General features: G+C 38.0%; 1 protein-coding gene across 1 annotated transcript in view; it reads right to left on the bottom strand.

The window, feature by feature from the left end:
- Positions 1 to 2873: 2873 nt before the first annotated feature.
- Positions 2874 to 17608, bottom strand: part of CNTRL (centriolin) — a 4034091-nt gene continuing 4019356 nt past the window's right edge. Inside the window, 1 exon segment of the mRNA XM_044058259.1 lies at positions 2874 to 3278. Within this exon segment, the coding sequence (XP_043914194.1) occupies positions 3265 to 3278 (14 nt within the window). The 3' untranslated portion in view covers positions 2874 to 3264.

The raw sequence follows: 17608 nt of genomic DNA on the forward strand, positions 1-17608 counted from the left end.
TCCTCTTCCTGTTGTAGCGTTTGCTGTTCTGGGGCTGTCTCCTGTTGTTGGTAGGTTTGTTCAAATGAAGGGTTTGTGGTTCATTGGATTCCCGAAAATCCTGGTGGAAATTAACATTCAGAGGTATTTCATGCTGTTGTCCTGAAGGTTGGGCTGCCTGAGGTTGTTGATTATTTTTAATTCTTTCACTGCGACTGATAGGTTGAGCCATGTCTGCAGTGTCATTATTTGCCATGGCATTGCCATTGGCGTTGTCATTGTGGCCCAAATGGTCCAACTGAGCATTACTATTATTACTCAGAGGTGAATTCCCAGCAAGGGGAGGTGGTGGATAAGCACATCTTTTAGAGTAGTCGTTGAGGTCTCTCGATAGTTTTTTTCTTTTTGACCTCAATAAACTTGCTTAAACTGGCATCTATGCTGGAAAAAAATGCGTGTATAATCAAACTGATACCTAACATAATCTTCTGCATTTGTGATAGCACTTTCCAGCTTGTCCAAGTTGCTCCTAAGTGAAGCAATCTGAGATTTGTAATTATTGATTAACAACCCCATAAACTCTATGCCTTGTTTGTCAAAAAGGGATATAAGTTCTAGATGGAAAGAAGAACCATTAATAAGCCCTGCTGGATAACGCCACTGGCGCAAACCTTTTGGAATAACATTTTTGTGGATGCATTCAAGGTAGGAAACTTCCAACTGCAGTTTCCTACACTTGAATAACTTTTGATCATAGCAACGTTTGAATTTCCTGAGCTGCAACTTCTCTTTAACTGGGTTGGATGTTGGGAAGCGTACTTATTTTGTCTGTGGGAATTTGGAAAAATGGGTGGGAGATCTCTTACGAGATTCCTTAGTCTCTGATAAAGATTTTGTTGGTCTACTGAGGATTTGAGCCCCTGAAGAAGATGAAGAAGGAGGCAGCATCCTTTTAAGGACCAACTCACTATGCCTGTCAGAAAGTGCTCTAGAGTTAAACCCTGTACAAATGAAGCAGTTGATATTAAGATGCGCTGCTTCTGAGCGGTAAATGCACTCCCTCTGGGCATCAGAATTAGGGGGTTTGTGGTCACAGGAAGTGCACTTTTTAAAGTCAGTTGGTTTCTTGGTCACAGCTGGAAAAAAGAGAGAAGTACAATATTAGCACAGTTTTTTTTTTGTTAAGCAAATTAGTACATTACCAACAATGGTAAGTACAATACCCTCTAAAGGGGAGACAGAGAGTGTGAAAAGAACTAGTACCAAGAATGGTATGTTATAAGGTGACCAGATGGTAGAAATAAGGAAAAGAAAGTAACTCAGTGGTAGACAAAAACAAAAACTCAACTTATAGTAGAGGGAGGACTAAATGGAGAAGTTAAGAGTTTTCAAAAATAGCTGTTACTCACAAGTCAATATAATAACCAAAATGTAGCTCTTTGAGTAGGATCCACATCAATGTGAGATGCCATCAAACGAGATCTGAGGCTGGCTGACTGGGTATTATGGGTACAGGGAGGAGCTCGAGAGTTGGATCTGAAGTCTACTTCATGCGTCCGAGTCGGATCCGGTACACATACATTGAGGAAGAATGAAAAAGACAACATCAGATCCTAAAACTGACATCTCTTGAAGAATAATTGTACTACATCACACAGTTTCTGACAGACTGTTTGTACATGTATCCTCAATATTCTAGCAAGTTGGCCAAATTCAAAAATATTTTACAGCTCAAACATTTTTGTACAAAAAAATCATATACTTCAGATTAATGACTGCATGTAGCGACTGAGTAGTTGACTCTAGTTTGCCGCAACAAGAACTGTTACTCCACTCCATGTAGCCTGGATGAAAATAACTCCTAATGGCAAACAAAGGAACCCCAGGCTAGTTAAAGGAGGTTTTTGGAAGCAGCACATTAGGTATAAGTAAAACTATTACGCCAGTTGGTGTATGCTAGAGAAGGCTACACTAATATATACTGATTTACTGGACAGACATTTTTATAGACCAGGAAGATTATTGTCATTCTGTGCCGTAAGCTCTAATAATACTAGACTCGAGGTAGGCCCTTATGTGAGAGCACATATAATGATCATCTAATACAGACCTGAATAAAAAAAATGTTTTTGTACTCCACGTCTACAATTATTCCCCCACCCAATCAACTAAAACAGGAAATCATTAGCCCCCCGAAAAAAAATAAAACAGCTTCACTTTTGCAGAACCATATTACAACTGGCAAACGGACATCTACTGTTGTGAAAAAGACATTTTTACTTACCAGAATAGGCATCTGTATACATTCTGAAGCCACAGCCATAGTAATGCTTGAAGGTTCCAGGCCAGTCAGTCTACAAAACAAACTTATAAACTGACACTATGGTGTGAATTCCCCCACACCATACATAATTTCTGAAGCTTTTTAGTACACAGAAAACCACACTACACGACTAATATACAAATGGTACCAACAACTTAAAGAAACAGTCCACACATCTTACATCTCCATTTTTTAGAAGCAAAAATAAATTATATAGTATGGTAGAATTTTGCAATACAATTCATTAAAGTATATAGATTTTATGTCTCTTTCATAATGTGCTTATATTTTCCATTATTTTCCATAATTTCTGTCACTTTCCATTTTTCAACCACGTTTTTGAGTAGTATCCCACATTACTAATGGAAAGAGTTGTGTGTTATATTATATGGCATGTGTTACACACTGGGTGATTCTGAAAGCTTAAAATAATTATACTCACTGTGAATGGCTGAAGTAGGAACAGACTGCATGTGGGTAGAATGCTTATCTTAACAGAAGGAATAATCTGGACAAAACATTATGTCAACTGAAATGATTTGTCAAATAGTATCACAACATTTTGCAAAGGTTAAATAAAAATAAATTTAATAAAAGCTAATTATATAAAGCCTATGTTGCAAGTACCAAATGTACATAACATTCATATATTTTACAAATGCTTTAATTGTGCAAACTGCTTACTGAATAAAGAAAGCACCAGTCATTTTAAGTATAGAAATAAACAACGTATAAAAATATTTATTTGAGTTTTATCAAACAAAACAGCACCCCCACTGTAAAAAAAAAAAAAAAAAATAGGTCTGTTACACAGTAAATTTTGTCAAAATTCATAAAATGGCACATATGCACACTTGTATACTGACAAAAAGTGAGGTAGAAGTGATCCATATTCAAGCCAGACCAAGAAATTTTGTAGCACTTCAATCAGTGCTGCTGCTGGGCAGAACTGTATGGTGAGATTAACAGCTGTCTCCTAACAAGAAACAACAACAATAAAAAAAAAATCAATCACTAGTAACCAAACCTAATTCTGATGCATGCAAGTGTCTCAAATTATAAAAAAAGAGTTTGTTCAAGCAATGTAGTTAATTAAATGCACTATTTTCAAAAAAACTTTATTATTAGCTCAAACATCAAATATACAATACCACTAACGAATGAAAATACAACAATCATTAAAACTGAACTGTAAACAGATGCTGGTCTGGGTCCACTTCCACAGTTTCAAAATTCTGAGTTACCGTGACTTGCAGAGGGAAAACTTGTGAATGCTATCTTAAATCCTAGGCACAGCTTTATGAATTTATACAGTGATAATGAATAAGGACTCCACATGGCGGTCCTGTACTGGATTTGGGGATGAAATATAAGACTGGTCCGCTATAGGCTCAGAGTAACCTGGGATGCCAGTAGTGGGAACTCCATTCTTCCCATAACAGAATATCAGTTACGTCTGCAATCCACAGATGGAGCCAATGAACTTTATTTACTAACCAGATGAAGTCCTACTGTTCAACCAAATTGAAAAGGATTACCAAAAGAAGAGTTCCTTGAGAAGGTAGAGCAAAATGTGAACAAATGCTTACACTTATTTGGCATTAGCAGTCACATTAAGAGGGGTAATACAGTTAGAAGTCATCTCCCAATCTTGCTCCAGAACCCTTGATTTACTACAGATAGAAAGCAAAGTAATATAAAAAGGTTCAGCTTTTCCAAGGTACTGTGCAACAAAGGCTCTATGTCTATTTTACAATATTCACGTGGATCCAGATTCCACACTGTCCACCACATCATCTCTGGCAAGTCACAAAGGAAGTGAGGAAAATCTAATAATCTATCAGTAAAAATACTGATTAAGCCATGCCTAGCCAAACAGTCTTAGTTTTGTAGAGGATGCAGCCAAATAAGGGATACAGAAAATTATTTCTGTAAAAGCCTGAAGTATGTGCAAGCAAACTTCCCAATCCAAAAGATCCAGAGGGGAACACAGATAATCAGGTTTAGAGAATTTAGTGACTTTGTAAGTTCTGGAAAATATCTGCAGATTTAACAAGAAGAACACTCATCCATCTGTGAAGACTAAATAAAACATTTTTTCTAACAATTGCACCAATTACCTTACTCCTCTGGAGAAGAGGGGTAGTGGGTCAGATTTGTTTGTATCCCAGTCTAAGCTTTGTTTAGTTTTAGAGGGTAAGGATAAGTGGGAAAACTGGCAACCTTATAACATGCCACTAAGTAATGAGAAAGGGTCCTAAAAGACTTCTCCTGTCTTGATCTTATCCTGAGGACTTCTGGTAGATAGCAACTAACACGCTTGCAAAACATAGTGGAAATCCAAACTGGGACAAGGCTTAAAATATTAAGAACCAATCAACTCTGTTAAATGTGTTTACCACATCCTAAACCTGCTTAAAGGCTGCTTAGTTCCACTACTTAAATGCAGTAAGTAATCATCTTCCATCACTTTGCTTGCCTGAGATAAAAACACAATGATCTTGAAAACAAAATGGATAAGCGATGAACAGGTTTTGGCTATCATAAGTGAAATTATGCAACCTACAGTCCACATTAAGCACTGATGTAGCCTGTGATGAAAGGAGATACTGCTAGCACAGCTAGCTGGAATTTTGTAAATAATTATATCTTTGGTAAATATCAAAATGATTTATACAAGATGCTTGTGTTACAAATGTATTAGAACTGTCATGTGTATATCAAACTGCTTGTACGGACCTGTGTGTTGAAAAGGTATTTCCAGAGTACTGTGTCTCAAATGTAACCACAGTGTGCTCTACTGGAAGAAAACAGAAATGTACATGCACTAGTGGAAACTGGAATACAGGAGGTTAACCTCAGTCCAGCAAACTTTAGAAAAACATCTGAAATTAAATTACTTTATAGGCTAGGCCATAAAAGATGGTATCTTTCAGTTCTCAATGCAGCAAGAGACAAAGTCTGTGCTGGGAAGCCTTCTGTATTGTCTTTAGGGTGAACTAATTATTAGTTTTGAAAGCATGAAAGAATGCAATTGTTTTATGACTTCCAGCATCTGCCAAAGATCTGAGCACAGCCCTTGTCTATGTATTTCTACAGGTAGATGCTAAATGCTGCCAGCTGCCATCAATGGCTGTTTTGCCTGGGAACTGGAAGTCAGTTAACAAAAAGTGATGTCATTCTGCAAGCTATCCAAGCAGTAATATTTTAGAGATTATTTTGAGAAGTCTCTTAGTAAGACGGACCATTCTGTATTCTGTCTAGGACCTGACAACATGAAGACCCATTCACCACACCTTGTTTTAATGAAGTAAGTTTCTAGGAAACACTATAATTCTCTTGGATATAGTCAAGAATACAGGAAAACTTAGTTTAGATGTTTTTCTTTATTTGTGTGAGCCTGTACTGCAATGTTATTTTAAATATTTCCTGTTGTTTTGAACTCTGATGTCACTGTGAATATATATTTAGTATTGTCTTGTTTTTTTTATTTATTATTCAATATACTTAAACCTTTCATTGTGGCTGATCTGTGTAGAGATATGTACATTTTGAGAATACTTGCATATTTATTTGGTGACCGTGTGTGGGCCATTCATAACAGCCTTGCTCCTGGTCAAACTACCATTTGTATTAGTGTTAATATTACACAGTAAAATTGGACACCCTTTGTTAAGGGCCTTAAAGTAGCTGATAAGGGGTTCCAGTGGCAGTGGTAACTACCGTATAGTCTGGGCAGAAGGGGGCATAGCTAGTAAACTTGTGCCAACCTTTCCCAGGTATGCATGTGTATCTCTAAAACAAATCTCCAAGAGTGTGCGTGTGTCAGCTACTTGGGCAGAGACACAAAGCACTGGTTGGACAGAGAGAGTGTTGGGAGGACTTGGCTTGGAACCCTGGCTAAGGACTAAACTCTATAGCTGTGCCAGTGGGCAGTCTTATTGGGGATCTGGGGGAAGAGGTAGAAACCAGCCCTAGACTGAATGTGGTCTCTGTGTGCTCTTCAGGGAAATTGCACTTGATGCAGAGAGCTGCATCTGGAAATACTGTGTGTGTGCTTGCCATTCTCTCAGTGAACATCCCCCACTGTTGCCAGTGGTGAGGATTGAGGCTCTCTGATTACTGGTCCAGTGGAGGGTCGCCTCATAGCCTAATGTAGATTTGGATGAAGAAGTCAGAGTGCAGCTTTTGCCATGATTTAAGCAAGTTGGAAACAATGTCTTATTTCCAGAACAGATAGCATTCCTTCATTTTTATAAACATTCCTGGCATGCAGCCAGGGTGCAAGCGAGTTAATCACTGACAAGCATTTATGTAGTTCAATGGGCGAACATCCAGCTCTGTAGTTTTACCCAAATCCATATATATGACTTTATGCTACACTTATTTCAGTGTAACTAAATGCACTAGGGATTCTGACAGATCAGATAGAAGGCAGGAAATTAAAATATACTTGTTCCATGGGTGCTTTAGATAACTAATGAAGGACTGTACACCTGATAATGACAGTGGAGCACCAGTTGTTATGGTTTACGTGGACACATGAAGGCTTTTGACCCAGTCCCAAATAAATGCCTGATAGGAAAACTAGGAAGGATGGTGACAAGACTGATGCAGAGGAACTGGGATAATGTAAGGTTGAAGGATAGGACAGAAAGGGTTATGCTGAGGGGCTAATGTCAGGAATAAAGAAGGTTACTAGTAGGATACTACAGAGGTCAGTGGCTAGGCTCAGTAATCCTCAGGGCATTTGTTTCAGAAATTTCTGAGAGACCAGCAAACAAGATCAGTCTCTTCATTGACGACACAAAGATAGAAGCAGCAGTATAGGATGAAGAAGCAAGAGTCTAAGCAAAGATTTGGAAAGGCTAACCAACTGGACAGAACAGGTGGCAGCTGGGGTTCACTGTAGATAAATGAAAAGTAGTGTAATATGGGCATAATAACCCTGACATGAAGCACAAGCAGGAGGAAGTGAAACTGATGGGAAAAAGATCTGGGAATGCTGATCACACCTGACTGGATCAGTAGAAGCAGAATGAGAGACAGTGGAAAAAGCAAACAGATATCCTTGACTGGAGAGACTCCTGAAGCAAAGAGATGATCTGTACACTCTCCTTTGCCCTGGTCAGATCATACCATGAATGTTGTGCTCTGTTCTGGTGAGCATGCAAGGAAAGAAAAATCGGGAGATGAGATATGTGAGCACAAAGTCAGGTGAGGAAGATGAGAAGCAGTCATCTTGAACAGAAGAACAAATAGGGCAGAGGTATTAGATGATGGGGAGAAGCTACTGCATGGATCACTGGATGTAATTCTTCAAAGAAAGGGTTGTAAATCCACTGAATGGACTACCAGAGGTGGAAAAAAATCTACACATTCATCTAGAAGTATGTGATAGGTAAAGAGTGGGTGATGGAAAATAAGGATGGAGTGGGGGAAAAATATTAAATGCATTTAAAGGCCTATTACAAGGACTTAATTTCTCATTCTGCCTCAAACAAATAAAAATACTGATGGTAATGGAGATGACTATCTACTTACAAAGGCGGTTTCATTATTTAATTGTCATACTGCCTTTCATGAAGGACACTAAATAAACTGCAAACCTTTTCTAAATATTTTTAGTTCTACCAAAGCAAAAGTAAAGCTATCAAAGCACATTCAAGCAGTACAAAAGCTTCTCCCCCCACTGGGCCACCACAAAAGTAAAACCAGACAATCAAGTATTTGTTTCTATATTTAGATCCAGCTTATTTGAAAGAGTAAGCTGGGACTTTATGAGCAGGGCAATGGAAGCATTTATATTCCCTGATAAAATTAAAAGGTTGATTAGGAGGACACATGACGGATTGGAGGTGAAAATTAAAGTGGGTGGTGTCCTATCTGATAATTTCTGTTTGAGCAGAGGAACCGGGCAGGGGTGTCCTCTCTCCCCTTTTTTATTTGCACTGTATTTAGAACCACTGACAAAGAAAATAAGGGATTCAGAAATTCAAGGATATAATTGGAATGGTAGTCATGAAAAGCTGGCTCTATTTGCAGATGACATTTTATACCTGACAAAACCAGAAAGGGACACTACAGTGATGCAGAACATTTTAAGACAGTGTCATATATTTTCAGGACACAAAATTAATGAAGCTAAAACAAATGCAACAGCAGTAAATTAGGTACCCACACACACATTGGTTCAGTAATATCCATATTTATGGAGACATGATAAAATGAAGTATTTAGGAGTATGGATTAAAAATTATTCTGGTGTGGCAGCTAAGGCTATGTGGGAAGAGACTACATAACAGATAATACAAAAACTGAGAAAAATGGAAGCTCTCTTAGATGGATATTGATAAGATACAAGCAGTTAAAATGTTTTTAGTCCCTTTAGTCTTATATACAGGTCAGGGCGGTCACAGTGGTGCAGTGGTTAATGTTGCTGCCTCACAGTAAGAGGTTCTCTGGTTTGATCCTCGGCTGGGGTGTCTTCGGTGTGGAGTCTGCATGTCCTCCTTGTGATTGCGTGGGTTTCCTCCATGTGCTCCGGTTTCCTCCCACATCCCAAAGACGTGCTGCAGGTGGATTGGACACACTAAATTGGCCCTAGGTGTGTCTTCTGTGGAAGGTTGGGTGCCGGGCTGGCAACTCGACACTGTAAAACTCCACTGCCAATCATGAGCGGACAGTGATCCGCTGTGGCGAACCTTAACCAGGAAAAGCCGGAAGAAGTCGTTGTCTTATATACAAGTCAGGCATATTTTTATCAATCAGAGAAGAAATTGTGGATAGCAATTAATAAAGTGCTGAAGAATTTTATCTGGGAGTGGAATAATCTAATTCTTCCAGTAGAACAAGTTGGATTGGGATTACCCAATTTGAAAGAGTATTTCAGAGCAGCATAGTTAAGGCTCCTATACAAAACACAAGAAGAAAACTATAATTCAAAGTGGAAAGGGATGATGATGAAAGGGGGGCTCAAGAAACAAAAAGAGACAGGGATTTTGGATGTGGAACTTTAAGGAGAATAACAATAATAATACAGAATATTCTATTCATAAAGTAGCAGAAAGTATTCTAAGAATTAAGCCAACATGGGAATGGAGAAAGGAGATTATGCTGATAGGGATAACTGCAATTAGGGATACAGAAAATAGGTAAAGGGGGGCTGGAATTTATTGTAGAAAACTGGCAAAGGAGCCAAGGTATTGTGAGCAAATAACTAGAGAAAGAAAGGTAATAGAATGGGAAGATGCTAAAAATGTATTTGGACTTCAGGTTAGAGATTGCCCTCTCTATCAAGGATTGATATCAGAGTATAGACAAAGAGAAAGAAATAGAGGAGAGGGTCCTAAATGAAAGACCAATACTGTCTAGAATCTAGAACAGAAGCTGCCATTAAGAAAGGAACAATTAGTAGAACATACAAAATATTGTATGATAACTATAAGAATCAGAAGAGCTTAGAAAGGATTGGGAAGAGAGACTGGATAAGCAATTCACAAAGAGACAATGGGAGGATATATGTATATCTCCCAGATATGCAACAAAGTCTGAAAGATTTAGGATTTTTACTTGGAGGTGTTTACATGGGTATTTTTATACCACAAGTAGACTCCAAAGAATTTTTCCTCAGCTACGGCGCAAATGTTGGAGGTGTGATGGACAAGAAAGAGTTAACTGGGAACATATTTTCTGGGAGTGTAATGAGTTGGCAGACTTAAAAGATTCCCTGCATACTGGTCTGTCAAGAGATACTGGGTGAGTAATTGTTTACTCATTACAGTTGTTTCAGCCTAGATTAAATCAGAGGTGCAGGCCTCTGATTTAATCTAGGCTGAAACAACAGTAATGAGTAAACAATTTTCTAGGTAAATACTTCACAAGAAATTATGTTCTTTAATACTCTTACCCCCCAACTCCCATGTTATCTCCATCTGTTTACTCCAGTTTCCATGCACATCCAATCTGGGATCCTTCAGTTGCTCCTTTCCTGGTAATCTGGACATAGCCCTTTGATGGTGAGCCTCCTCAGGAGATGGATCATGTGGTAAACGCAATGGTAGCACCATGGAAAGAGGGATCCTATGGTGAGTTGTAAGAAGGGATTCAGGAGTCATTTTAAGTGTATTAGTCAGTCATGTTTCATAGCTTTGTCATGGAAGTGAAATGACATCAGAATGTCATCTTCACCCCCCCCCTGCAAGGTTCTTGGTTTGCACCAGAGAGCATACAGCCACTAGTTTCCCAAAAACCTATCCCCCAAAACAGGAAAGCTGGCCCATGTTTTTTTCATCATATACCCTTCTGGCCAGCCCTACCAGCAGCCTTAGTCCATTTCCAAACTTAGGTCATCAGCAAGCCAACAACTCTGCACCACTGGACTGGGACTTTTTTTTTGGGGGGGGGGCAGCACCACTGACCATCAAGACACCCTCCCTGCAATATACAAAAGATTTGTCCATTGTCCTGGTATGATGGCTCAGCTTGATGCACTAGATCTCAGTCAGCCTTGAGGTATAAGTTGACTACAGATGTAGTGCTATCATCTGCAAGGGCTGGTGATTTTAATAGTCCCCCACATGTGCTTAGCATATTTGTTATAGGCTGGCTGGGCAATGAGGAACTACAGTGGTGCTCTTCTCTACTGCTGGATCCAAGGGTTAAATATGGCATCCCCCCATCTTCCCACCCACCAGTCTGATCTCTTTTTTTCTAAGCTCAGTCCCCAACTAGAGCTCCACTAGAGAGATGTCAATATGCATACTTCCTCCCTCCCAGGATAGGAATGCCCATCCTCCCCAGTCAGCTTTGTTAGGCGTCTGAGCCAGTAATCTAGCTCAGGTTGCCTAGGTTGTAGTCAGAGCATTATCCTACTATGTCACTGTGCTGGCTGTCACTACACTACAAACTGCTGAAAATTAGAGATGATGGGATACCTTTCACAGGACCAACATAGGTTTTAGCATATAGCTACTTGATCTTTTGGACAAACATGATCATTTCATCCCATTCTGTTAGTCTGAAAGCTCAAGAAGCTGTATTGTAAAATCTATGTTTGTCCACTAAAAAGGTTCTGTGCCCCAGAATTTTTGTTTGTGACCAGAACAAAATGCCTTCCTTTTTTTCTGCATATACAGCTAAAAGAGTAGTAAGATATTTTTTGGGACATGAGGAATGCTAGTAGCTTGTGCTGAGAAATGCCCTCTTTTACTCTTTAGATGTTATATTTTTATCTGTTTTCTGTTGATGTTGCTTGCATTTATTTTATTTTAATTTGTAAAATATTTGGTTGTGAGAAAAGCTCCATACAATCAAATTTGTTTTAGGTTTGCTTTCTTTGTTAGGAAAGCAATCTATCCATAGAGCCAGAAATGGTGTTTTGCTCAAGAAAATATTCCAGGTACTGGGCAGCTCACTAAAATATCACCCCTTTGCAGCACGTCTTAACAATTTCTAAACACTGAATGTAATGTTTTGGCACAAAACACAGCTGAACATCAAATGTAGTCCATAAAGAGGTCATATACAGCTTCAGTACAGATGGAAAGGATCTAAGATCCTACTGATGTATGCTTTGTAATATCAAACAGCTCATGTAATTTCTTAAAATCCCACTCAACTTTAGACTTCAACTTTATGCTGGAGAAGCTGACTCTGACACCTACCACATCTGCTACTTCCTGTGATGTTACTAGATGTTAGTTTAACTTGTGACATCTTGAAAAAGAAATAAGCTATGTAAATGCCATATTGTTCGCCTTAGAGATATTGCCGCTGTCTCAGAAATTATCAGAGGTTCATGCTAATTGAAGGAAAGTTCCTCTTCCATCCCTGAGCTGTTCATTCAACTGTACTCTAGCAGCATGACTGATATCACAGAGAAGACATCCGAATGGAGAGATAAGTCAGCAAGTAAAGGAGGGCATTATTGCTGAAATTGAATTCATCCTCAAGTCTTGGTAAGTATCTTCACGAGGTGAACCCTGTTTTGCACAAAATCTCACCAAGACGACACTGATATATATATACTGTATTTATATAGCATATATCATGGACAGAAGTAGGTCAAACATTAAAAAAGATAGCTGGGTACACAACACCCAGAATAAAAAAAGTGCTCAGTCCTGGTAGGTGCACTGGTGCCATGACTGGAAAAACATGACAGTGTAGAATCCTCAAAATAGGGAAACCTTCCTACAATAGGGTCAGGCCCAGGGGGAGGATGGAACCCCCCCCCCCTGTTGTAGAAGCAATTAGTCCACAAAAATCATAAAAAGTGATAGGCCAAAGAAGAGTCATAAAGACGATAGAGTGGACTACTGAGGATAAGAAAGAAATTGTGAGTTAATACTATTATGCAAAAAGCCCAGAATTTCCAGACACAAGATATACAAAAGATTAAGAGAGAAATTAGAGGGAAGAAAAATACTTCCACAAGAAAAAACATTATAAGCTTCAAATAAAAATTTGTGTTCATTAATACAACAGATTTATGAAAAACAGTATATAAACCAAGAAACTTTGATCCGTTTGGAAAAAAGAAGCATCTAAGGGTGTGTGAAAATACAAGCAACAAAACCTAGAGAGTTTTGAAAAGTATAAAAATGAAATATGGACATGGGAAAGAAAGAGAGATTTGATAGTGCCATGTTTATGCAAAGGTGAAAGCCAAATTAATCAATACAAAAAAGGCAGCCCCAAAGATATTCAAAGAGAAATACAGGCAAAGGCATCCAGATATGGAAAATTTCACAATAAAAAAATATCACAAAGAGGGAATGTGAAAAAGAAGATTAGTAAATTAGGAGTTAAAAAATAGAAGATGAAATTATGGGGTGCCTGCGAAGTGAAGGATTTGGTGTAGAAGGTCTAACACAGGTTACATCACAGCATGATGGAATTAGTCCCCAAAGTAAGGAGAAACAGGGAGATCAGGAGGCATCTGAAAAATATATATGGACATGGGAAAGTAAAAGAGATGTAATATGGTATAATATCTATGCAAATGAGAAAGCAAAGCTAATCAATACAAAAAGAGCAGCATCAAAGATATTTGAAGAAAACTACTGGCAAAGAAATCCTGACATGGAAAATTTTACAATACAAAAAAAAAATAAGACAGAGGAAAAGTAGAAAAAGGCGATTAGTAATGAAGACATTAAAGAAATAGAAACAGAGGTTATGGAACACTTATGAAGTGAAGGATTCAGTGTAGAAAATCTAGTTCAGAAAGCACCACAACGGGACAGAGCAATGGACATCCAAATTAAGGGAAAACAGTGGAACGGGAAGCAATTGATCAGGTGCCATGTGAAGATATTTTGCAGCCTTCCACAGGAAATGAGTATAAACATTCACTTGAAGCTGGACAGCAAGGAAGGAATGGGAAACTGTGTGACACAGTTAATGCTGAGGAGTGATAGGCCAGTGAGTTCTCATATGACAGACACTGGATGAAATTGAAGAAAATGTGTCACAGGAAATTGCTACAGAACTTTCTATAGAATGCCCGTAGGAAATAGAAAAAACAAAATGTGACCTCAGTTCAGAAAAAAAAATGCTAAGAGAAGAGTTGCTTGCTTTAATAGAAATAGACAGATATATTGAGATCAATGAAAGAAATAAACTGCAGAAGGTCAATAAAACCCTAAAAATCAGAAGTTTGATAAAACAAATGAACACAGTAATTAGGGCTGTCCATAGAGATCCATATGATATAACAGAAGTAAACAGAATATATTACTGTGCAGCTAAATTAACAATAGGTAAAGTTCTACCACAAGAACACAGGGTAGTGAGGGAAAGGAAGGGGAGAAACCAAACATCATCATAGAAGTATCGAATAGAGAAAACTATAAAACAATTAAGACAAGAAGTGTCACTGTTAGAAGAGTATATAAGAGGGGACAGATCAACAAAAATACTTAGAAAATAGACATGATATAAGCAATGTGTGGTATTAGAACAGATCAGGACCTATCAAGCATCATCACAAACAGCAAACTAAAAATCTCAGCACAGGTCGAAAAAGGTAGACGATATGCAGATAAATATAAAGGAAAAGTACAAAAGAATCAATTTATTTATGACTCAAAAAAGTTTTATACAGAATTGGGAAACGAGGTAAAAGGAATTAAAAGACCACCCAAAAAAAAAGACATTGATACATTTTGGAGAAGTATTTATGAAGATCCCGTAGAACACAACAAATATGCTAAATTGACTGAAGTAGTAAAAGAAAGAATAAGAAGTTTAAAGGTACAGGATATGAAATGGGATGAAGTCACAGCCTAAGATAGAAACAAAGTTACGAAAAGCCTCTAATTGGAAAACCCCAGGCCCAGATGGAATACCTAACTTCTGGTTAAAAGTATTAACATCTTTGCACCAAGACGTAGCCATGTGTAAGAACTATTTTTAAGTGCACCCCAAACAGACACCAACCTGGCTAACAACAGGAAAACAAATTCTCCTGCAGTGAACCTGCAAGCTACTCTAAAAATTATAGACCAATAACTTGCCTTCCAGCAACATATAAACTGCACACTGGAATTGATGCCGACAGAGTTTATAATCATTTAGAAGAAAACTCAATTATGGCAGTAGAACAAAAGGACAATAAAAGAAAGTCATATGGAACAAAGGTCATTGGTTGTTAAATACAGTCCAGTCATAGTGGAGAACTATAAGAAGGGGAAGAAGGCATGGATTGACTACAAAAAAGCATAAGCATTTGATAGTATCCCACATTCATGTATAAAAGAGTGCTTAAGAATGTACAAGATAAACCCATCACTGAACGGCTACATTAGAGTGACTATGAAACAGTGGCAGACCACTTTGCAATTAAGCCACGATAAAGGACAAATCATTATTCTAGGGATAAAAAATTCAAAGGGGGATATTCCAGGGTGACTCTGTCACTGCTGCTATTACGTCTTGCCCTTATTCCATTAAGCTGTCCACTTAACAGCTTACGCCATGGCTATAATTTGGCTCCTAGAAAACAACAAAGTGTAAAGACGTCTCATCTTCTCTTTGTCGATGATTTAAAACTATATAGCTCATCAGACGAGGAACTGAAAGCGCAAATGCAAGCTGTCAAAACTTTTCAGATGATATAATAATGTCAATTGGTCTTGCTAAATGTGCAAAAGTAACCTTTAAAGCAGAAAAACTGCATCACCAAGAAAACATCGGTTTGGGACAAGAATGTGATATAAAAGAACTTGAGCAAGAGGGAGTGTATAAATATTTGGGAACTGATGAAGGATCAGTAATAAAACGTGAACAAATGTGAATAAAACTTAGTAAGGAATATTTTAGAAGACTTAAATTAATCCTGAAAACAGTACTGACATCCAGGAACAAAATTCAGGCTATAAACAAATTTGCTCTTCCTGTCCTAAGTTACAGTTTTGGAGTGACTGACTGGCCCCAAAATGTGTTGGACAGATTAGACAGGAAAACAAGAAGGATGCTTCATGCCAAATGATTTATAAAAATCAGTGCATACCAAGATTATATATTACCCGTTCCGAAGGATGTATGGGTCTCCTTGAAATTGATTACATATATAGATCTACAATTGTGGGACTGCACACATATCTGTGGACCTCACAAGATCCAAACACAGTGAACGTTTTGAAACACGAGGAGAATAAATCTATGACGACTTCCCTGCTTCGTCTAGCAGAAGCATATCGGCGTCAAGCAGGAATGGAAATCAAACCAAAAGTAGATAAAAATCAGGCAGCAGCTGAATGTGCCAAACAACAAAAGAAAGAATATAAGGTGACGGATCAGATGAGAAGGCAAGAAATGTTGAAAATGCACAAATGTAGCTGCAAGTATAGAAAACTTATGGCAGAACCTCATGTTGATCTGGATCGAGGGCAAGAATGGGTAAGGAGAGGAGAATTCAAACCAAGAGATGAAAGGTTAATATTGATGGCCCAAGATAGTGGGCTACATACTATTTGGTTTACAAAGTCCACTGAACATGTGGGAGAAACAGACAACTGTAGGTTTTGTAAAACAGAATTGGACACATTTGCACACCTCATTGCTGGTTGTGACATACTAATGGCAGAAGGACTATATACTGAAAGGCATAATAATGTGCCAAGACTGTTGCACTGGGGATTGTGCAAACATTATAGTATTGAAGTGGCTAAAAAACACTGGAAACATGAGCCACAAACCACCATAGAAAATGATGAAGTCTACATCACATGGGATCACCCATTACCAACAGTTCAAAAGACATATTCGAGAAAAACAGATATAGTGGTCCATGAAAAGAAGACAAAAGTAGCACTGATCACTGAAATTGTCACATCCAGTGACTACAGTGTCTTGCGTATAGAGAGAGACAAGGTCAAATAATATCAGGATTTGCAGGCAGAAGCAAGAGCAATGTGGAAGAAAGATACCCAGATAGTTCCAGTAGTAGTAGGAGCAATGGGTCTTATAAAAAGAAACTACAATCGTATTTAGATATGTTAGCAATACATGTAACCCTGTACGAATTGCAGGAGGAGTCTTTACTGACCACATTGTGGGTGCTGCGAAGAGCACTTCTGGCTGAGATCAGAGATTGAAACAATACTAATTTCATGAACTTCAATCATACTTTGACTTAGGAATGGGGTCCATGCCTGACATGGTATTAGAAACCCAAAATATTTGGAGAAATTAAAAAAAAGACTAGAATCCTCAAGATATGGAAACATTCCAACAATGGAGTTGGGCCAGGTTCAGGGATATGATGGCCACCCTGCTCTAGAAAGTAGTAGTAATAGTCCACAAAAATTACAAAAACTGACAGACCAAAAAAGAGCCATAAAAATGACTCAGTGGACTATTGTGGATGAGGAAAAAAATATGTACTGTTCCTGTCATGCAAGAAGCCCAGAATTTCCAGATAGAATATATTCAAAAAGGTTAAAAGAGAAATTAGAGGAAATAAAAATACTTACACAGGAAAAACTGTCAAAAGCTTCAAATAAAATTTATGGTCATTTGTACAACAAATCCAAGAAAAACATTACATATATACAAAGAAACTTTGGGCCACCTGGAAAATGTGACAGAGGAAGTGCAAAAATATAAAGAACAAACAGGTATAAAAAAAGAATATGGACATGGGAAAGAAAAAGAAATCTGATATGGTGCAATATTCATCCAAAAGAAAGCAAAACCATTTAATACAAAAAGCAGCTCCAAAGATATTTGAAGAGAAATATGGTTAAAGGCACCCAGATATGGAAATTTTCACAGTACAAAATATGAGAACATAGAGGG

The sequence above is a fragment of the Protopterus annectens genome, chromosome 16.part0 (assembly GCF_019279795.1).
Source record: "Protopterus annectens isolate FY-2018-M chromosome 16.part0, PAN1.0, whole genome shotgun sequence".
Lineage (NCBI taxonomy): Eukaryota > Metazoa > Chordata > Ceratodontiformes > Protopteridae > Protopterus > Protopterus annectens.